Below are 24,061 nucleotides of genomic sequence, written 5' to 3' on the forward strand. Positions count from 1 at the left end.
TCAAAGAAATAAACAACTATCTGACGTTTAGAAGACATCGGAAGGTGGCCCTGTTTAGGGAAGTTTTTAATGACTGATGTTTTAATGTATTTTCAATCTTTTGTTGGAAGCCGCCCAGAGTGGCTGGGGAAACCCAACCAGATGGGTGGGATATAAATAAATTAGTATTAGTATTATGAACTCCATAACTTTTAGAATACATTTGAAGGCAGCCCTGTATCAGGAAGTTTTTTTAATGCTAGACGTTTTGTTATGTGCTGTAAGCTGCCCAGAGTAGCTAGGACAACCCAGCCAAATGGGCAGAGTATAAATAATAAAATGAGGATGATGATGTTAGAAAGAGAGAGAAGATTGTATGTGTAGGTAGATATCTGATCTCATTTTTTTGACAGAGTCACAAGCCTGATAGATGAAGGGAACGCCGTGGGTGTAGCATATCTTGATTTCAACAAGGCCTTTGACAAGGTGCCCCATGATATTCTTGTAAAGAAGCTAGTAAAATGCGAGCTAGACAATGCTACCATTCAATGGATTTGTAACTGGCTGGCTGACCGAACCCAAAGGGTGCTCATCAATGGCTCCTCTTCATCCTGGAGAGAAGTGACTAGTGGGGTGCCACAGGGTTCTGTCTTGGGCCCAGTCTTATTCAACATCTTTATAAAGAACTTGGATGATGGGCTTGAGGGCATCCTGATCAAGTTTGCAGATGACACCAAATTGGGAGGGGTGGCTAATACCCCAGAGGACAAGATCACACTTCAAAATGGCCTTAACAGAATAGAGAACTGGGCCAAAGCAAACAAGATGAATTTTAACAGGGAGAAATGTAAAGTACTATGCTTGGGCAAAAAAAAATGAAAGGCACAAATACAGGATGGGTGACATCTGGCTTGAGAGCAGTACATGTGAAAAGGATCTAGGAGTCTTGGTAGACCACAAACTTGACATGAGCCAACAGTGTGATGTAGCAGCTAAAAAAGCTAATGCAATTCTGGGCTGCATCAATAGGAGTATAGCATCTAGATCAGGCATCCCCAAACTGCGGCCCTCCAGATGTTTTGGCCTACGGCTCCCATGATACCTAGCTAACAGGACCAGTGGTCGGGAAGATGGGAATTGTAGTCCAAAACATCTGGAGGGCCGAAGTTTGGTGATGCCTGATCTAGATCAAGGGAAGTAATAGTACCACTGTATTCTGCTCTGGTCAGAATGCTCTGGAGTACTGTGTCCAGTTCTGGGCACCACAGTTCAAGAAGGATACTGACTAGCTAGAACGTGTCCAGAAGAGGGAAACCAAAATGGCCAAAGGCCTGGAAATGATGCCTTATGAGGAACGGCTTAGGGAGCTGGGTATGTTTAGCCTGGAGAAGAGAAGGTTAAGGGGTGATATGATAGCCATGTTCAAATATATTAAAGAATGCCATATAGAGGAGGGAAAAAAATGTTGTTTTCTGCTGCTCCAGAGAAGCGGACACGGAGCAATGGATTCAAACTTCAAGAAAGAAGATTCCACTTAAACATTAGGAAGAACTTCCTGACAGTAAGAGCTGTTCGGCAGTGGAATTTGCTGCCAAGGAGTGTGGTGGAGTCTCCTTCTTTGGAGGTCTTTAAGCAGAGGTTTGACAGCCATCTGTCAGGAATGCTTTGATGGTGTTTCCTGCTTGGCAGGGGGTTGGACTGGATGGCCCTTGTGGTCTCTTCCAACTCTATGATTCTATGATACCTGGATTCATTCATTTGTTCATGAATCTATGTCCTTATTTTCCAAACCATTCTGAGATGCTGTCTGGATTTTAAAAAATAATAATATATATATATAATTATGGTGTATACATAGAACACTTAAAATAAAAAACCCATATTTCTCTAACCTTATTAAAATGATTTCCTAAACCATTCTGATTGTTATCCGTGGGTGCCTTCTGCAGAGAGCTGATAAGTAGGAGAGACAGCCTAATAGCCTGCTAATGAGCTCTTTCCCCTAGTGGAACTTTTAAGTCTGGATCACGAGGGTCACTGCCAACCAAGTATTGAATTATTAAAGCTAGTAATTAATCCAGTCCAAATGCAGCTGTTTATAATGCTACAGCACCTGGGAATTTCCAGACAGGTTTCGGTAGATCATATTTTTATGCACAGTTATCACTGCAACATTTTTTTAAAATAATAATAATAATAATGCATTTCCTTCAGGAATCAGAAGACATTTACTTGCACTCAAGGAATGTGGGTTGCTACATTGGGACTTTTAAGTAGCTGTAATGTTTGACATTTATTTTATGCAGAGAGCAAAAAAAAAAGGATCGTCGCTGTCAGGTTCTTTGCCTGCTGCGAGGAATTAGCGTTGCTTCCAGAATCCAGGGCTGGGGGACAGAATCTGGGTCAAATATTGTAGCGCTGTCGCTTTTTAATGCTGTGCTGAACATCCCGGTGCCCATTCTAAAATCCAGCAGGCTGCCTCGGAACCCACATATGAGTCAGCCTTGTTAGAATAGGTATTCTCCTGCTATCTAGAGGCTTGCAAGAGTACAAATATTCTGCAGGAAGCCAACTGCGTATGACCATTTAACCCAGGCACTCCCAAACTCTGCCCTCCAGATGTTTGGGGACTACAGCGGGAATCATCCCTAGCTAACAGGACCAGTGGTCAGGGATGATGGGAATTGTAGTCCCAAAACATCTGGAGGGCTGAGTTTGGGGATGCCTGATTTAACCCACTCATGCTTGTCCTTTTTCCATTATTATCAATATCACTATCATTGTTACTGTTATTCTTTCAATTTATATACCACCCTTTATCAAAAGATCTCAAGGTGGTGTGCAACATTAGAAGCACATTACAAAACATCTATGATAAAAACATAAAGGTAAAGGTAAAGGACCCCTGACAGTTAAGTCCAGTTGCAGACGACTCTGGGGTTGCGGTGCTCATCTCACTTTACTGGCCGAGGGAACCAGCGTTTGTCCGCAGAGAGTTTTTCCGGGTCATGTGGCCAGCATGACGAAGCCGCTTCTGGAAAAACCAGAGCAGTGCACGGAAATGCAGTTTACCTTCCCGCTGGAGCGGTACCTATTTATCTACTTGCACTTTGACGTGCTTTCGAACTGCTAGGTTGGCAAGAGCTGGGACCGAGCAACGGGAGCTAACCCCATCACGGGGATTCGAACCGCCAACCTTCCGCTCAGCAAGCCCAAGAGGCTCAGTGGTTTAGACCACAGTGCCACCCATGTCCCCTTAATAAATATATTATGTTTATTATAAAAACATAATTAACAGTCTAATCCAATGCTGCTACAGTTCAGTTGTGCAAGGCCATTTTTTAGTATCAGAAAGTGCTCGCAACACTGCATTAATTCTACCTTGCCTCTCTCTGCAGCTATCTCCCAAAGGTCCTTTCCACAATATACTGTACTGCACAGGAGGTTCCCTGAAGTGCTAGCCCAGTAGCAACAGCAAGGATACAATGCATTCTATTGTGCGAGTGACCATATTGTGCTTCAGAACATCTGCTTTCAAGAGCTCCTTTGTGGGCACAGTTGGGGCTTCTTTCTCTCAAGCTACTTATGGAGAGTAAAGGGGTTACCCGTGCTTCCGATGGTATGCATATCCAGGTTACATTCATGTAACTGTGCACAGAAGATTAAACTTTGCTTCCAGAGACAGAATCAAATTGGCAATACATCTTTGCCCCTGGGAGGCTGCCAGTACTATGGCAGTGTTCCAGCTTTTTCAGTTCATAGTATTTGTTAGGATTCATGAGACTTGAGTCAGAATGGAACTTGGTGGCCTGAGGCTAGGATGGTGCATTGTGAGCCTACAAGGATTGTGGGTGCTCAGGCCTCAAAGGGAGAGGAGGGAGTGGGATTTTGTTGCACCTGCCTTTGCAAATGTGCTCCATCTACCCTTGGAACAGGGAACCAGCCCGGTCTTCTGCTTGGTTTCCCATTATGCTCAAACCCACTCTAGGTATGTGACAGACAGACTGACTTCCAATGTGTGATGTTGAGTACTAGGTTTGCTTGTGAAATTTTCACCTTCCGATATTAAATCACCTGATCTGCTCTTTTCTTTTCTTTTTTCATATAATTATTTATTAAATTTTCCAAAATAAACACATTTAAAACATTATACAAGACAAACAAACACATAAACAAACATTCAAAAATACAAACATCCCAAAAAACATGCTCCGCCGAGCTTGACTTCCCTCCCTCCCCTCAAAAGGTTTTCTAATCAGTTCTTATCTCGCAGTTCCTTTGTATCTAATCTTTAGGGTCAATTCGTAGGATTTATTTCACGCCTGCAAGTGTCTTTAAACCTTTACAGTTCATTTCCATATAGTCCACAAATTTACTCCAATCCCTTAGAAACCTTGTCTCCCTCTGGTTTCGAATCCTGCTAGTCAGTCTCGCTAATTCTGCATATTCAATCATCTTTGTCTGCCAGTCTCCAATTGTCGGTAAGTCCTGGGTTTTCCATTTTTGGGCTAATAATGCCCTCGCCGCGGTTGTCGCATATAAGAAAAGGGTACTATCCTCCCTAGTTATCTCTTGGCCCATCAGTCCTAACAGAAAGGCCTCTGGTCTTTTGGGAAAAGTATATTTAAATATCTTTTTCAGTTCGTTATATATCATTTCCCAATATCCTTTAACCTTTTCACATTTCCACCACATATGATAAAAGTCCCCTTCCTTTTCATTACATTTCCAGCACATTCTGTTACTCATTCTATACATTTTCGCTAATTTCACTGGAGTTAAGTGCCATCTATACATCATCTTCCAAACATTCTCTTTCAAAGCAGTACATGCTGTAAATTTTATTGTTTGGTTCCATAATTTCAACCACGCATCATATTCAATATTATGCCCAAAATCCTTAGCCCATTTTATCATTACCTCTTTCGTCAACTCATCTTTAGTATACCACTCTACCAGCAAGTTATACATTTTGGACAACAATTTTACTCTGCCCCCTAGCAACTCTATTTGAAATTTGGACCTTCTCTCCTCAAAACCAATTTTTTTATCTTGCACAAATACATCATTAATTTGATGATATTGCAACCAACTCGACAAATATACTTTCACCTCTTCACCTGATCTGCTCTTTTCAAACTAATAATCAGGATTGGAATTTAACTAGCTGGAGCCACTCAGAGTGTCTGGGGCTATCCAGTCAAACAAGCAGGGTAATAATAATAATAATAATAATTTATTTACACCCCGCCCATCTGGCTTGGTTTACCCAACCACTCTGGGCAGCTCCCAGCATAATTGATGATGATGAAGATGATGATGTGATAAAACATCAGACATTAAAAACCTCCCCAAACAGGGCTGCCTTCAGATGTCTTCTAAAAGTCAGAGATGGGAGGACATTCCACAGGGTGGGTGCCACTACTGAGAAGGCCCTCTGCCTGGTTCCCTGTAACTTCGCTTCCCACAGTGAGGGAACCGCCAGAAGGCCCTCAGAGCTGGACTTCAGTGTCCGGGCTGAACAATAGGGGTGGAGATGCTCCTTCAAGTATACTGGATCGAGGCCATTTAGGGCTTTAAAGGTCAGCACCAACACTTTGAATTGTGCTTGGAAATGTACTGGGAGCCAATGTAGGTCTTCCGATGTAGGTGCAAATGATAAAATTATTACCACATTGTTATAAGCCACTGGATTCTTGCTTTGCTGTAACACTTTTCATCACAGTTTAAAATATATCAAAATTTGAATTTTTTAAATGCAGATTAATGCAGAAATTAATTATGAACAAAAGCATAAAAAAGTGACATGGATTGGAAATAGGTTTGCCCATCTCTAGATCAGTTCTTTTGCTTTAGTAGTGTTGTTCACTTACTGGAGACTATACAAGAATCCTGAACGTATTCATCCTGCTGCTACAAAAGTAGGTTGATACTGCCAAATGTCTTTAAGCAAAGGAATGCTCATCTCCTATCATCTGGTGGAGCACTTTCCCCAGTCTCAGAACAGTGGTCCAAGGCTAGAAATGCATTTTCCATTATAAAGATGTTGCCATTTAGCATTACAAAGTTGCTGAGCACACATAATAACGTGATAACGTGCTATTATTGTAACATGATGGCATGTTACAAATAATCCCAAAGACCAAGGCCGTCTCAAGCACGTCGGGCGCCCGGGCGCCGTGGTGCGGAGATCGCTCTGGCGCCCCCGCCCCGCTCCATTTCTTGCCGCGGCTGGTGGGCGGACGCCGCACGGTTTCCGTGCGGCTCTGCCGTGCGGCGCCCCCCTACCGGGCCGGCGCCCTGACACCCCACGCCACCCAGACTACCCCTACAGCCGGCCCTGCCAAAGACAGTTGTAGCATTTAAATATGGCCTGTATCTATTTTGTACAAAGTGGGTGGTTCTCGACTACCACCTCCTTTAAGTGCAAGAATTTCTACTAGCTCAGCAGGAATTCCCTTCCTCTCCTCCCCCTGTGGGTACTCTGTGTCCTCTCCAAATCCACTCCAGAAGGTTGCATGGACACGGAGGAGGAGAGGGGAAGGACATTCTGTTGCACAGGGCGAAGAAATCTTTGTGCTGATGGAACAAGGGTCAGTACTACATTGGATTCCACCCCGAAAATATCTCTTTTGTCCTCCTTTTCCTCAATGAAACGATGGGAAGACCTCTGCAATATTTACTTTGGGATGCAGGGCCCAGGGTTAAATTGCATTGGCAGTTGAATCTAGTCTGCAGTAGAGAATCTGTAGGTGGTCTCAACATGGTACATTCTGCGCAGATACCAGGAGGCATGGCGTGTTTTGTTTAATTCCATGCAGGCACCCTTCTGAGGGTGTGAAAATCTCATCCATCAAAGGGGTCGATGTATGAAAACATGATTCTCCATGCTGACAACCCTTGATGGACAAGGGTATCTATCTAAGGACTCCTTTCTCTCACACACTTCTGATTATCTTTCTAACTGGGCAGTATATCTATCCACTCTTCGTGTATGTTTATCTTACCCTCCTCTCTTCTCTGTTTATATCTCTTCTTCCATTTAACTGTCCCCCCCTCTTCTCTCCTCCCCATTTATTTCCATTCCTATCTCCAATATATCTAGCCATCTATGTATCTCTTTGCTTTCCAATCTCTTTCTGACTCTGCAATATATCTATCTGCTTCTCCATTTTTCCTGTTTTTATCGTGCTTTCTCTTCCTGCTGCTTCATGGCTCCTATTTATCACTGTCACTTCTCCCTCCCTCCCCACATCTTTCTGTCCCCATCTACAATATATCTACCTCCCCTGCTCCCCCACCTTGTGTAATGGATTCCAATCACCGGGCTGCAAAATGCCTCTTTGGGCCTGATGTTTCTCCCCGTTAAGAGTAAACAGACCCAAAAGCTGTGCAGAGCCATTTCCAAGATCAAGGCTTGATAATTGCTTGAAGTCACTGTGTGTCACTCTAAAGAGAGTTTCATTCCAGCCATGAATAAATACCTCAAATGAATCAATTTCGCTGATGCATGAAAATCAATCATGCAAAGTTCCTTCTTTTCTTTTTAAGGCAATCCATCACTTTCAGAGAAGAATGGAGTGGACCCATTTTATGGTTTTAAAAATGACACAACCCATACTCAGCAAGCTGCTTTTGGGAACTTTATGTGTACCATTTTATCTGTTTATTATGCCTGATATCACCATCAAGCACACAGGTACCTTCCCCAAGGCAACATCCACATTCAGATCCAAATGCACTAATAAAAATACAGTAACAGGATTCTTCCCAAGGGGTGGTTGGTGAAAAATGTGCTCCCCACCCAAACCCAAGCACTTCCTCACAAAATTTTTATTTCTCATTCTGTATTTTTATTAGTGCATTTGGATCTGACTTGGAAGCATTTTGATTTGAACTGATGTTGCCTTTGCCTGCCTACTTTTATTTCCCATAACCCTATGGTCCTCATCCTCACTTACCGTAGCTTTTGCCCTGTGCTTTCTAGATGTGGTCCTGCACTTTCCTGGTCTGTGTCCAAGGATTGTGTTGGGTGTGTGTCTGTCTGTGTGTGTGTGTGTGCCCCACCACTTCCCCCAGGAAAACCCACTTTTTAATGCTGAATCAGAATGACAATTTAAGTTTTCCACAGATTGTTGTTTGCTCTGATTCAGCAGTAAAGGGCAGATTTCCACAGGAAAAGTGCTGGGGGGGGGGAATATGCGGAGGGGCTTAGAAATGAAGCTCTATTTTTTCCAGAAAAAGAGGTGTCAGAACTCACCACAAAAACCTCCCTTGTCCTCTTACAATGGCAAGGGTGGCCAACTGATTCCGGCTTTAAAAAAGAAGCCCTGAGCAAAGGTAAATGTGGATGATCCCTTAGTTGTATCTGGTGGAGTCAGAAGTTTCATATTGTTGCTCTGTTTCTGTTTGAGAAGCAAGGGGGGAAAACCCCTTCTTCTCTAGCTTCCTAACTAATGTATTCTCTAAGCTTTCTGTGACACCTTACCAGAGGGCAGCAGTTTATGGTAGATAATTGATGCAGAGACATCACCTTGCTGACAAAGGTCCGTATGGTTAAAGCTATGGTTTCCCCAATAGTGATATATGGAAATGAGAGCTGGACCACAAAGAAGGCTGATCGCCAAAGAATTGATGCTTTTGAATTATGGTGCTGGAGGAGACTCATGAGAGTCCCACAGACTGCAAGAAGATCAAACCTATCCATTCTGAAGGAAATCAGCCCTGAGTGCTCACTGGAAGGACAGATCCTGAAGCTGAGGCTCCAATACTTTGGCCACCTCATGAGAAGAGAAGACTCCCTGGAAAAGACCCTGATGTTGGGAAAGATGACAGAGGACAAGATGGTTGGACAGTGTTCTCAAAGCTACGAACATGAGTTTGACCAAACTGTGGGAGGCAGTGGAAGACAGGAGTACCTGGCGTGCTATGGTCCATGGGGTCACGAAGAGTCGGACACGACTAAATGACTAAACAACAATGTCAGAGAAAAAGGAGCAGAAGATTAGGCATTTTCATCAGATGGGGTTTTGGTTCAAAAGTAAAAGGCTGTTTGCATATGATAGGAGAAAATTGCAGGCAACAAGATTGGAAAAATAGATCTGTAGATTGTCTTTGTAGCAGTAAATTGCAGAGTTTAGTTTAGCAAAGTGCAGGGTTTAAAAAGCACCATCTGCTCACTGTTTTGCTTTTTATTTGATAGTTTCTAAAAAGGGGGGGGGGAACACACACACCAGTGAAACCACATGCAGTTAATTTGCCATCTATGACAGGAAATAAATAAATGTCTTTGGTAGGAATGGAATAGTTGTATTATGCAGTGTGAAAATAAAGGAATTATGGAAGTTAATGAAGACTCATAAACCCAATAGGCACTGCATGCCCCTTAATATTTACCCCTCCAATTAAGTGGACCATGGGTTTTTGTCTATTAATTTAGATTATTTCTTGTGTTATTTTCACAATGTGGCTGCTCTCTCAGGCATTACATGTCTGCCTGGAGATAAATGATACTATTGTTTTCTGTATTCCTGAACCTTGTCTTCAGTTTCCCCTATGTTGACCTCCAAATACATAGGGTGCTTTAGAGTCAAGAAGGCTTATTCTCAAACAAGGAGACCTGTAAGGTTCAGGCTCTGTTAGGTATTTTGAACTGTTAAATTGCTAAGAATCGGAACAGGCTATTCTCTAAATGTAAGCTGCCACCAAATCTTCCATCTAAATTTAGATTTGAGAAAGCTTCGGCCCTTTCAAATTTTGTGATGGCTCTCCCTTAGAATGTCCATTCTTGAAAGATCCCTCAGTTGTTGACCTTTCTTTGTCATAAATGTCTCTCTGCCTTGCCTTTTAATGCAGAGTCCAAGCCTGATATTCTCTCCATTGCAAAGGAAAGCTCTGGGAGCTGACTCGTCCAACCATCTGCCTTGAGAAGTCTGGGGAGCAAGAATATGGCAAGCATACTTGGGTTTAATTTATCGTTGACTTTGGAGCTCTGATCCAAATTCCAGCCACAGATACTGGATCACCATGTGACATCCTGTGCAATAGCACCATTGCCTCATCCAAAATAATGTCATATTCAGTTTCATCACAGTCCAATACAGCGCAATGCGTTGCTTATTTCTTTTTGCCTGGAGACATATCTTAAAAATGTAAGCCATATGCAGGTGTTAGGTCTGCTTACATTAAAACACACACACAAGATCAGGGCTGCTAACATCCCCAATGTTGACATCTTCTCCTCTTCTAATCACTGTATTTTCAGCCAGGGGCATCGCAAGGGGGTGCGGGTGTACGGTCCACCCCAGCTGTCATGCCTGGGGGGGGGGGTGACAAAATCCCCCTAGGCGGATCGGTGTGGTGGTGCTCGAACCCCTGGCAGGTGGATTTTTGTGATTGGCGCGATCGTCCACGGTGCGCCGATCCTCCGAGGGGTGCCAGCACTGCCCGCCAATTGCGCAAATATGCCCATTGCATGAGTCCAGTCTGGCCTTGCCACCATGCCTCCGGCCCCCTCACTGAATGGCCATCCAACCAGTATCGGGGGGATGCACCCACCAAGGGCTATAGCAGCTGGCTGGGCTTCCTCCTGCGCAGGTGGGTGGACAGGCAGGCAACACAGCATGGCCCAGTGTGCCTTCCATGCCCCATACCTGCCTGGCAGTGGCAAGCATTGGACTGGTGCAGTTGGTTTTATTTACCCTCCATGCCCATCCCCTGCCCCTGCTCACACGTACATGTCCCTAGCAGCCACAAAGGATGCAAAGCTGCTGATTGCATTCACGCTGTTCCTGTTTTGTACTCATTCTTCAGTCCATGAAAGGGCCAGTTTAAAGCAAAACCAACTGGCGCAGAATATTCAGCTTCCGTAGCCCTTTTATCCAGAAAAGATCAAATCCCACTTCTTGCCTAAATGTGGGCATTGGGATTCTGAGACCCATAGAGACCTGCCATCTCAATGCTAGGTTTTATTTCTGCTGAAGAAATTGCATCTGCTTAGTCCGGCACAGTACAATAAGAAAACACATGTTCTGGCCAAGGAGAGGAAAGGAAAACCAATAAAACTAACTTGGGGGGGGGGGAGCCCATAGAGATAAAGTAACTAATCTCTGCAATTTGATGGGAAATTGTAGCAAAATGTGCATATTTCATGCGGATTGATTGGGAAAAGAAGTCTGAACGTCATGGGACTTTAAGCAGTGATGAGATTTCACATGCCCATGAAATTAGTTAGAACCGCAACAAAGGCGTAACCTAAGTTATAATGAACTTATTTGGAAAGAAAATAATGCATTCTCTTATTTCTCCATAGTGATGATATGGTATGAGAATGAGCGGCAATAATGAATCCAGAGACGCCGAGACTCTCCTTTGTGCATCTTCACCTATGAACAGAGATAATAAGGCAACGGCTGTGAAAAACCAATATATTTTGCACAGACTTTTTTATTAGCATGCTGGATGTGGTGGTGACAAAGAATTAAGTAGGTTTTCTCATAAATAAGCTAACTTGGTATGACTGGCACATAGAGGAATGGGTGTGTCTCTGTCTTATGGAATTCTTCAATATTTACAGGGGTGAAATATTCCTTGCAATTGGTTCACCTACACTGCTTAAAATATTGATCCTAGTGCCTAGCCTGCTGTAGAGGATGGAAAGCAACCTCTCTTTCTCCAGCATTGCATACATATGGCCCCCGTGCGCTGCATCCTTTTACCTTTCTGCACCATGTATACTCACTAGAAGAACAATCGTTGTTTCTGATATGTAGACAGATAGATCAGCTGATGATTCTGGAATTATCACAGTAAGCATTGAGAGGCAATTTAAGCCTTTCTTGTGTCCAGGTCATGTGGAGCTCTTGAAAACTTTCACTGGAAGCTGCTACTGCCACCACTTCTGGACAGGGTCATGATGATGATTTAATTATGTATTTGTAGCCCGCTCATCTGGCTGGGTTCGCCCAACCAGGGGACACCACCCGAAGAAAACGCCTCTGAAAGTGCTATTTGCATTGGGAGAAAATCCCCCTTGGGATTTTAGCAGAGGACCCCCCCCCCCATATTTACATGGGGGGACCATAAGAGTAGGGGTTGGAAGGATCTCTCAGTGCTGTTTCCCCAGTTTTTTCATCATTCCAGTTTTCAATTAAGTTCTCCACATTTTGCAGCAATTTTCATTAAAAACACACACATTAATTAACAGAATTGTAGTGCAAGCCTCTCCTAATTTTTATCCGCAGTTTTGACAAAATGTACAGGTTTGTGCAAGCAATTTCCCCTAACGTTATTCCCTAATATAACATTTTGTGCACCGTTTTCACTAACATCTTCATTTTTCACACACACCTCCCACTAGTATATGCATCTGGGTAAACATTGCTTAGAGAACCGCACGACAAAATTTGGATGTGCAGATCTCAAAGGACATTTGTGTTACACTTTGTGTACCATTTCAGAAAGTGAAAACTTGGCGAATTTGGCTTTAAATGCATACTGTATCAATTTTCTCTTTCACACCTACCACCCACAGAAAGTAGGGATACAATGAAATGAAATAATGAAATGGTGACTGCCTTTATTTCTTCCTATTCTGCTAACTACCGGTAGCTAGGAGACTGGACTTCTGGCCAGGTAGGCAAATGAATGTTTAGCTGGTAACCCTGGTTCTTCTTTTAAAAAATCTTCTTTTAAAAAATTGCTCAGTGTCATGTAGTGGAATTTATGGTGAATCCATCTGGTGATTGTTGATGGACTTAGGAGGCACTTTGAATGACTGCACTGCATCCTTACTTTGAGCACAGAAAACACAGCATATGTAATAATAATAATAATAATAATAATAATAATAATAATAATAATAATAATATATTATTTATACGCCGCCCATCTGGCTGGGTTTCCCCAGCCACTCTGGGCGGCTTCCAACCAAATATTAAAAACAGTACAGCATCAAACATTAAAAACTTCCCTAAACAGGGCCGCCTTCAGTTGTCTTCTAAAAGTAAAATAATTGCTTATTGCCTTGACATCTGCTGGGAGGGCGTTCCACAGGGCGGGTGCCACTACCAAGAAGGCCCTCTGTCTGGTTCCCTGCAACCTCACCTCTCGCAATGAAGGAACTGCCAGAAGGCCCTCGTTGCTGTCATCTCAGTGTCCGGGGTGAATGATGGGGGTGGAGATGCTCCTTCAGGTATACAGGACCGAGGCCGTTTAGTACTATAAAGGAGTGGGGTGAGCAGATGGATTCTTTCCAGAGTTCAAGCTGTAAATGATCATCATTTACATCACAGTTGTAAATAAGTTAGCGCTTCATGACAGTTAAGATCTTCAACTTTTTAAAAATCTAGAGGCTTAAAGCATATGTTGAATGTTTCTGTCTACTGTCCCCCACCTTGCAAAAAAGAGCAAATCAAGATTGTTTTCCAGAGTCAAGGCGGCAAAGGGTATCAGACAGTATGCTATATTACTTTGACTCAATTTAAGCCATTATGTTTATTACAAAATGTACTATCTGTTTATGTATCATTTATTTTCTGAGTTATCGGTAATTGCTCCTTACAGGAACTACCTTTCACAATGGGTGATTTATGGAGAACGAAACTTTGCTAAGAACCAAATATATGAGTTTTGCATTTTCCAAGCACTCAGCCTTGGATGTGAATTCATATTGTTCAAAAGAAAATAAGAATGCCCTTGATCCTTGTGTCTTCTGCGCTTTCCTTTCAATAAGTATATGGAGGAACATAATGAAATAGTTACCAATTATAATAATGCAATATTCCATCTGACTGAAGCTGTCCTTGAACTGTAATCAATGGAGAAGCTATTTCCACTCCCACCCGCCCTGCTGTATCTAGTATGATGGCTAGCAACTTGCTTATGGCATATAGGTTGCAGTGAGTAGGGAATAAAATGTATAGGAGATGTGAAACAAGTGAGTGTTGAATGCCTGCAACCAATGCACCACAGCAAATTATGTTTGCATATGACTTTCTTAACAGTTTGCTTATTTTTATTTAATGCTGCATGTTTCCAACATGAGGGGTAATCTGAGGAAAACTATGCATAAGGTTATATTCTAATAAATCAAATAACTTGCTGCGTTGTTGATTAGTCTCTTGTGTAGCTTTGCAAATTAATGCTCAACTCCTGGGGGACCAACCATTTTTGGGGGGCCCAATATTTAGGGGGCTGCCCCCCAATGTTAAAAAAAAAATCAGGGCCAAGTGCAGAGCCCAAGTGCAAAATGTCTTCAGTGGCCAGCTCCTCCTCCTGCTGCTGCTGCAGAAGGGAAGGGAGGAGAAGCAGCTCTTGGCTGGTAGCACTGAGATGGAATTTTTATTTGCCATAAATGAATAGGCTAGTGGCTATTCCCAAGCTTGCTCTTGTGCTATCATTTCTGTGTCATCAGTGGCAGTACCCGAGCACTTGCTATTTTGAGAGTAATAATACCTCTCTTTTTGGAGTCCAACAACATCTGATTTGGTGGCTCCCGTCAGCTTGCCCCAGTTCATACTGCTTTCCTGAGTTGTGGATTATAGCTGACTCTTTCCCCCATTCCTGAGCTTGTGTCTTTCTTCCTGGACTGTGGGGGCAAATGGGACCAAATCCTAGGGAGCCACTCTATCTTTGATTTTACTTTTAATCCTGATTTTAGCAGTGAATAAGGCCCTAGTTGCACTTGGGAAAGCCCATGAATCAAAATAAATGTACTAATTATTAATGGACAGGAGTCCTTTCATATATCCTTCTTAACCATCTGCTCCTGAAAGCAGAAGCAAGGCAATCTGTCAGCCTCCATGTATCAAATGTTAAGGCAATACAGAAGGGCTTACTGAAGTGCCTTTGAAGTCAGAGGTAATTTCCTAATTTCTGCTCTGAAAATCGCTGCTGGTGTGCAGGGGAGGTAGGTGTAAAATTGATACCGGGAGCTTATTTACAATCACTCCAAGCTCTCATGAATTTCCCAGTTCTCCCCCTCCCCATAATTCTAATTATAAAACAGTGGAGCACAGATTGTAGCTCCAAATACTGATTCATCTATTTTGCATTGACATTAGATGACCGCCTTATCAAATAAAAACCAACACCACTTGTAAGGTTTGTTATGCACACATGTTAATTGAACACTCAAGACCGACTATGACCGACTATGAGTGACAATGAAGATTAATGCAAATCTTCAGCTGTGCAAATGCTTTTTGCAGCACAATCCTACCCACCTCTACCCAGAAGTCACATGGAATTTAATGGAAGACTCCCAAGTAAGTGAGGTTAGGATTGCATCCTAAGTCTCACAAAAATTAATGGAGCCAGGAGAATATACCATATTTTTCCGTGTATAAGACTAGGTTTTTTCCCCTTAAAAATAGTGTCAAAAATTAGGGGGTGTCTTATACATGGATACATCTTCCCCCCTTTTCATAAATCTGAGTCCCCAAAAATAAGGGACGTCTTATATATGGGGGCGTCTTATAGATGGAAAAATACAGTGACTGATTGCAGCCTTATCTACTATATGCTTTGGAAAGTGGTTTGTCTGATGGATTGTTTTCTATACAATCAAACTCCTCTCAAGTTATCATCCCCAAATCTGTTACGAGGGTTCTTGAGGTCTGGCAGCAGTCTTCATCACTGTTTGGGCATTGGCCGCCATTTTGAATTAAGATGGTGGACCCAAATATCACTTTGGTGAGACTTCACAAACAAAAATTTATGTGGTTGACTCTTGAGATAATGCCATGAACCTCAGCATTAAGATTCCTGAGGTGAAGGCTTATGTTGATGCTTCAACATCAGCATCATGTAATAATAGAAGTGAGGAGTTGGAAGAGACATTGGAGGTTGTCTAGTCCAATTCCCTGCAATGCAGGAATCTTAGCTAAAGCATCCATGGCAGATGGCCAACCAATCTCTGCTTAAAAACCTCCAAGGAAGTCCACCACCTTCCAAGGGAGTCCATTCCACTGTCAAACAGCTCTTGTCGTCAGATAGTTATTCCTGATGCTTAATCGGAACCTCCTTTCTTGTAACTTGAATCCATTGGTGTGGGTCCCACCCTCTGGTGCAGAAGAAAACAAGCTTGCTCCGTCTTCCATGTGATAGCCCTTTCGATATGTGAAGATGACCATCATATCTCCTGTCATTACTCCTGTTGTTATTATTATTACAATATAGATGCTGTTTTTGACCTAAACATTAGTGAACCCATTCTAAAAAATGAAAGCAGAAGTCAACCTTTAAAGAGCTACACGATTTTAAACAGAAACAAATAAACAGCTATTTTAAAAAGGCCAAGAGGGTGCACTCTGTCTCTGACGGCTCATTATCTTCTCTGCTGTAATAGGGCCTCTAAATTAGATCTCACGGCGGTGGGGTTGGTTTTTTGTTTGTTTTGTTTTTTGGTATGTGTAAGATAGGTCAAGGCATTCTCTCTCAATTATTTAAAATGTATATTTTCGATTACATATAAATGTTGATAGTGTAACTCAGAACGGTCAGGTGTTCCACCCGCAGTCAGGCCCACCACACACACGAAAGGCAACCAAATAATCAGCTGGCTCTCACTTTGTCCTGTGGAAAGCGCTCTCTGGCCAGCCCCTCCCATAGCTGCCAAGTCTCCCGTATTCCCTGGGAAACCCCAGTTTTCCCGGCTGTCCCCAGCCGAAAAAACTGATTTTTTTTTGTTTTCCCCCGTTTATTCTGGCACGGCGGCCATTTTGGAACTGGGCAGAGCATGCTCAGAAGCGACTTTTGATGCTGCTTTGCCCAGTTCCAAAATGACTGCAGCGTGACTTCTGGTGTGGCGGCCATTTTGGAAAAGGGCAAAGCAGCATCAAAAGTCGCTTCTGAGCATGCTCCGCCCAGTTCCAAAATGGCGGCAGCGCTACTTCCAGTCTGCTACTTCCGGTCCAGTCCCTTATTTCTCAGGCTGGAACTTGGCAAGTATGGCCCCTCCTCCTGCTGGTGGGCTTATCTGGCAGTGGTGGAGGGCAGCAGTAATGTTCCCAGCAGCACTGGGAGTAGGGATGGCTATCATTTGCATTTTCCTCAGTGCCCTCATCACTTTGGTTCATGTGGGAAATGGTAGATGTATGCCTAGGCCTGGGCAACACAGTTGTACCTTGGAAGTTGAACGGAATCCATTCCAGAAGTCTGTTTGACTTCTGAAACGTTTGGAAACCAAAGCACGGTTTTTGAAGCTCCTGCGGCCAATCAGAAACCGTGGACATTTGGCTTCCAAAAGAAAGTTTGAAAACCAGAACTCTCATTTCCAGTCTTCGTACTTCAGAAGCTAGAACGTTAGACTCCTAAGTTATTCAGGAGCCGAGGTACGGCTGTATATCGATATATCATCCAAAAGTCCATACCATGAAATTGGTTGTGAATTATGAAATGGGTTTCATAATTCTTGACCTGGCAATATATTGTGAATCGGTGTGTGTGTGTGTGTGTGTGTGTGTGTGTGTGTGTGTGAGAGAGAGAGAGAGAGAGAGAGAGAGAGAGAGAGAGAGAGAGAGAGAAATCACAATGTGAGAAAAACTGTGAAGCCAGACAATGCCTCTACATCAGGCATCGATGTAACAGCCAGGGGTCCTAGCAGCTTGGAGTGTAGCAGCAAGGCTTGTTACAAAGTAACAGCCAGCTGCTAACAGCCAGATGTAGCAGCGAAGGGTCTAGCACCGAGGCTTATTACAAGTGGTGGGCTCTCGTGAAGGAAGACAGACAACTGATAGAATCAACCAACCGTGGGACGAGAGCCCCGAGCTCTCTCGTGACCACATATTTATTAGGTATAGTAAATGCATATGCAATAGCCATAAACCAATCATTACAGCACACCTATCTAGCATTATCCAATAATATCAGCAGAATACACTTATGCCCATCTATGCTCAGACCCTATTGTTCTCCATAGTATGCATGTTTCCCATGGGAAGTTTGAGCTCCTGGGGAATGAATAATTAAAGATGGATGAAAACGTTCCCCAGGACTGGCATGACCTGAGGAATGGATAGTTATCCATTGTGATGTATGTGATGTATGTGAGATGTTCCTCATGGCTGGCTTGGCTTCCTAGGACCATCTATCTTGTGGTATGGGGAGAAGTACAGACTCTACATCCGGCTCGTTATGCCTAGCCGATCTTGCCATGGTGCCTGCATACCACTTGGAGAGTGGAGCGCAGAAGCACCATTTCATGGCTTTAGGATGTGGCTGCATTATTCCCACATGTCCACCGTTTTTGTTTTTTCAAGGCTAAGAGAACTGGTCTGAGAGGTACCTTCCCATGGATCGAGAGCCAGAAGGTCCCCCACTGGGGAGGGAGGTGGAGCGATGGGGGTAATGTGTTGCTGGGCAAGGAGAAGCATAACTTGGGCAGCTGCTTTGCATTCTGCAATTACTGACAGGCTATTGGTAATGGTTCTCATTAGAATAGGTAACACACAGGGAAGCAAAATACATCCAATGGCTATAAAACCAATGAGGGCCACAATGGCCTATAAACCTGGGAGCTTTGGGAACCAGGATCCGAAAACATCATGCAAACTAAACCCTTTCCAAACTTGGTCTGGGTTGTGTGTCAGTTGGCAAAGTTCTGTAATGAGTGTTTGTACCACCTTACCAACCGGATTGATTTGGAGACAACAGTTGGTAAGATTGAATTTTCCAGGGGATGGAGGCAAACGAATTTAGGAAGGGGAGAAGGGACACATTGTAATGGGGAGGGGCACTCAAATTACCGGGGGAGGCCCATGAGGTATAGGTATCGTCCCATAGGCCTAAACAAATGAGGTCACCAACAGGGGTTGAGCCATTGCGGGTGAAGCAATTATGACCGACCAGATTTGTGGTGAGGGACCAAATCAAGTCCTGATTGGATGTGCTGGCTGTAATGTTACCCGCTATGGACATATTGTTGAAGGTCTCTGGGGAGGCTTCAAGAGCCTCCCATGGCCACTGCTCACCCATGTTGGTCCCCCCACATACAAAACAACTTTTAATGCTGAGTTCTTTTGCAATGTCCTCCGCCAGTTTCAAAAACAAATTAGTAGCCTTTTGGCTAAGCTGCAATGGGTTGGAGGACAATTGTTCCACAGAGTCATAAACGGACCAGTGAGATGAGCGCTGGGAGCCTTCAAACAGTTTGGAGACCGTGACAGTGATGTATGTGATGGGGTCGGAGCCGGGGCCATCGATACCGAACCCATAGCTGGCAACTGCTGGATGGTTGCGGCTGAAAGTCAGGGAGACAATATTGGTGCGGTCCCGGCGAAAGGAAGTAACATAGGGGCAGCCAGTGTAGCCACCCCCCGTATAATCACAGACACACTGCCAGCCGTTGCAGCGGGTGGAGCCAGCACAAGGGACCCAGGCCTCGGGGGAGCCACAGTGGCAATACATCCCCAAACTGCGGCCCTCCAGATGTTTTGGCCTACAACTCCCATGATCCCTAGCTAGCAGGACCAGTGGTCAGGGAAGATGGGAATTGTAGTCCAAAACATCTGGAGGGCTGAAGTTTGGGGGGTGTCTGCTCTACATAGCTCCATCCTTATTTCAGACATTGTGATATAGCAGATATATTTGGGAATATATCACAAAGTTGAAAACCAGATACTGCCCATCTGCTGGAAGCAACAATCCAGAAAAAAATAACAGTAAAACAGATATCATGTGATGACTTGGCACTGGATGGCTGTGTTAGCTATTGCTCCTTGCTGCATCTCCACAGTCATTCTTGACAAATGCTTCTGGGGCTTTTCTTTTCTTTTCTTTTCTTTTCTTCCTTCCTTTTCCTTCCTTCCTTCCTTCCTTCTTTCCTTCCTTCCTTCCTTCCTTCCTTCCTTCCTTCCTTCCTTCCTTCCTTCCTTCCTTCCTTCCATAATGCTTCCTTAAGCAAGGGCATGTAATTTGGTAAAAGATGCCTGTAAAACCAGTATGAGAGCTCATGCTGTGTGTCACCGCTGTATGTCTGCAGGTGACTTTGTCCCATCACAATATCATCCTTGTGCTTGAAACTGCGTGGCTTTCAGCTTTACGTTTTGACAAGAGATGACGGGTGTCCGTACAACGGGGCATATTTCAGCAGTTTTCGTATGAGTAATGTGACCTCCTCATACTGAGGAAAGGAAAGATAGCCTCACAGGGCTTGTATAAATTTGTCTTGCCATCATAATTTGGCATTATTAAGTCATGACATAGTCTCTGCAGGGACAGAGTGACACAACTTCATTTATTCTTGAGATGGTAAATGTGGCCTATTTTGAAGCTGAACTGACACATTCATGCTTCACAATATTGCAGAGCCAGGACTAAATGGGGAATAAGTGTCATGGCGGCATAGCGGCATGGAGCAGGGAGGAAAAATTACTATTCGTAATTGTTTCTACTTTTTAACTGCTTCAGAAGAGGACATCTTTTCTTTTTGTTTTTGTTCTAAATTTGTGGAAGAAGTTCTAGAGCTCTACAATGAGATGCTGTAGGCCACTCTGGGCATGGTTTGAACCAAATAAATGTGGCACAGAAATAAAATTATGTGTGCCCTCAATTTCAGTTGGATGCAAGGAGGCCCAGCAACCTAGGTTGTGTGGCATTAGGGATAAAGGCTTGGCAGAGGAGTCTTCTTACTGATAAAGGTAAAGGACCCCTGACAGTTAAGTCCAGTCACAAACAACTCTGGGGTTGCAGCGCTCATCTCGCTTTACTGGCCGAGGGAGCTGACGTTTGTCCGGAGACAGTTTTTCTGGGTCATGTGGCCACCATGACTAAGTCACTTCTGGCGAAACCAGAGCAGTGCATGGAAACGCCGTTTACCTTCCTGCCGGAGTGGTACCTATTTATCTACTTGCACTTTGACGTGCTTTCAAACTGCTAGGTTGGCAGGAGCTGGGACCGAACAATAGGAGCTCACCCCATTGTGGGGATTCGAACCGCCAACCTTCCCATCAGCAAGCCCAAGACTTAGTGGTTTACACCACAGCGCCACCCACGTCCCTCTCCTTACTGATACAGAGCCCAAAATAATAACAGAAAAGGTGGGGAAGAAAAACTGATGCAAAGGGGTAGGAGGATGAGCAGAACTAGGTACTCTGACCACTGTCCTGAAACTTAGATCTTTTCTTAAAAGTTTGGGTACATAATGAAGGAGTTTTCCTAGCTCAAGGAAGGGGAAAGGTATTCAGGACAGTACGGTCCCACCACAGAAGGTGAATGAAAACATGTGTGTTTTCCGTGGGCGGAATTTGGGTGAAGGTCTCTACCTTGATGGATATTAATGGGTGCTAGTGTGTTTACCAGTGGATGCAGTTATTCAGACATGCTGCTGCCCCAGGCTGGGCTTTGAAACATTTTAAGAGGTGCATGGAGCTGTATGGGATGGCTTGATTGTATTAGGAACCAGGTAGAGAGGAGGACACCTCCATGTTATATACTACACACTCCTGATGTGGGTGTTAAAAGGTTCTTCTTGTTCTTTTCCTGATACTCTAAGCATCGGTTTAGTTCACCTTCCCAGAAAAAAAAAAGAGATTTCTGGAATCAATGTCATATTTAAAATGACAGCGGGGTTGAGCTCTGGGTCATCATCCCATGCTTGAATGAAAGGTCCCAGCCATAGTGACATTTTATAAACATTGTATTCCATATCCAAATCAATTCAAGCAGTGACACCAACCATTCCATGCCATCTGACCACCTTTTAGCCATTATTCTCACCTTCCCATTTGTTTAGCTGTTTAATCACTGGATTCTCCTTTTCTGTATGACAACACAGCTCCTAGCGGTGCAGCAATCAAACTGCTAGCACATTTGCAATGTTAACTGGGTACGGCATGGTTTCAAATTGGATGGGGGGGGCGTGTGTTGAGATTCCTGCATTGCAGTGGACGACCCTTGGAGTCCCTTTGAACTCTACAGTTTTACAACTATTCATTTACAGTGGATGAGTATTCAGCTCATTTCTAAGAAAGCTTTCTAGACTGCAGAACTAAAGCAAGCATAGCATTCTATTAATGTTTAAAAGGATAGTGCTGGATCAATATGCTTCTCGGGGATCAGCACTGCCTCTTTTGACAATGGGTTTATTCTCTCCAAGAAACTAATTAATGTCATATTTTTTTTTCTCTTCATGTAAACACATACACCCCCCCCCCATTTTACACATTGCTGGATTTTTGTGTAACTGGGGTCCTGAAATGCATTTGGGAATGACAGAGAAAAAACGTGGATATTTTAGGTCTGTAAAGGCTGTAATAAATGCTTCCTGGGCTATTTTGAACTGGGAAGCATTTATCACTCCCCCCCCCCCACACACACACCTTGAACCTGAATAGTCTCAATAATAGTAGAAGAGGCAACAAACAGAAGATCAGCGTGACAGGTGGCCTTTGAATGTGATTGTCAGCTCCCTTACCTTCCTCGGCCCACTTCTGTTGGATACGAGTGGAATCAAAGATCCTGGTGCAGTCTAATGTCTCAGAAAGCTAGAAGCAACTATACATAGCTGCCAAGTACCCCGTTTTCTCCGGGAAAACCTTTTCCCGGTGGTCCCCCGTATCACTTGGTCTCCCGTTTTTCTCCGTTATTTTCTCCTGTCGACAGCCATTTTTTTTCCGATTTGCCCTTCTATGGGCACCCAAAATGGCCACCGGTGGCTTCAAAAGTCGTATCTACGCATGTCCGGAAGTGCATAGACGCGACTTCTGGTGCCGGTGGCGGCCATTTTTGGTGCCCATAGATGGGCGGAGCGACACCGAAAGTTGCGTCAACGCACCTCCTGACATGCGTACAAGCGACTTTCGAAGCCGGCGGCGGCCATTTTTGGTGCCCATAGAAGGGCAAAGCGACAACGGAAGTTACGTCGACGCAACTTCAGGTGTCACACGGCTGCCGGTCCCGGATTCTGCAGTCCGGGACTTGGAAGGTAAGACTATATTCCACGCATCCAGACACAGCAATCCAACCCCCCCCCCAACTGCCATGCTTCCAGAGTTTTGGATGTGTCCCTCCATGCATCTCTGCTTAGCTGCACTGGGTTTCATAAGTAGGGGGAGGTTTTGATTGTGCCCACCTAAAGCATGCGCCACCTGTAGCATTGACAATGTCAGGAGTTGCAAGTCTTCCCAGAAAGGCGATATAGTGAGCCAGACCAGCTACCAGCAAGTTGCAGCAATGGGCCTGATCTAGGCCACGCTGATGCATCAGACTGGTGCAGTGAAAAATTGCTGGATTCCCCCTCCCCACTCCATACCTTCCATTTTGCTACCTCAAGCAAGCAATGGGACTCTCGGTGTGGTGGCAACTTCAACACACTGGAAAGCTCTGTTGCTGACCACCAGGGGACAGACTGCACCTTAAAACCTAATACACCAGGGCATCCAAGCTCTGAACATATTTGAAAATATATATTGATTTCTTCTTCTTCGGTGAAGCAAGCAGAGATCTTATTAAAGTAATGGCACATCCTGGGTCCCTTCTAAAAAGCCCAAAGCTATGTGGCAACAATTTAATTACTAAGTAGAGGAATCCGTCAGTCGGTTTGATGTTATGGTCAAGTTGAATGAATTAAAGTTCGGGGACAGTTGCCAAAAACAGAGAACAGAATACAACTGCAGTAGAATATGAGGTGCTAGCAGCAACCCGTAACACACACGGACATGCCCTTGGCAAGGACAGTAAAGCCCAAGCCATCATTTCTCTGTCTTATTCCTGGTCTTCATTGCAACTCTCAGAAATGGTCTCCTTGCTGGAGAAACAAGGGAAACATCCATCATCGGTTGAGGTGTGTATGGAGAAGGGATCTGTATCTTGCTGGGATAGGTTTCTCAGCTCTAGTGGTTGGGTTGATGAGGCATGCCCAACATAATCATAAACAGTTGCTCATCAGCAGCTGGCTGGTAGGATCTGCGGTAGGTACAGCAGTTCACGTGGTGAGAAGGCTGTTCATGAAGCGCAAGGTTGCACTAATCTTTCTAATTATCTGCTTAACAACTTGGCGGTGTACCAGTAACCCAAGCTTCCCGTGCTTTTCGCCACAAGAGGATTTCAATCAAACTTGATCATTACATGGTGCTCATTGTCA

General features: G+C 44.0%; 1 protein-coding gene across 1 annotated transcript; it reads right to left on the bottom strand.

Annotated features, from left to right (window-relative positions):
- Positions 1 to 17,714: 17,714 nt before the first annotated feature.
- LOC148684981 (endogenous retrovirus group 3 member 1 Env polyprotein-like) lies at positions 17,715 to 19,386 on the bottom strand. Its single transcript, XM_088673581.1, has one exon. It carries the CDS (start codon positions 19,384 to 19,386, stop codon positions 18,604 to 18,606), a length of 783 nt encoding a protein of 260 aa, XP_088529707.1. The 3' UTR covers positions 17,715 to 18,603.
- Positions 19,387 to 24,061: the final 4,675 nt, after the last annotated feature.

Source organism: Zootoca vivipara, chromosome 7 (assembly GCF_965207765.1).
Source record: "Zootoca vivipara chromosome 7, rZooViv2.hap1.1, whole genome shotgun sequence".
NCBI lineage: Eukaryota > Metazoa > Chordata > Lepidosauria > Squamata > Lacertidae > Zootoca > Zootoca vivipara.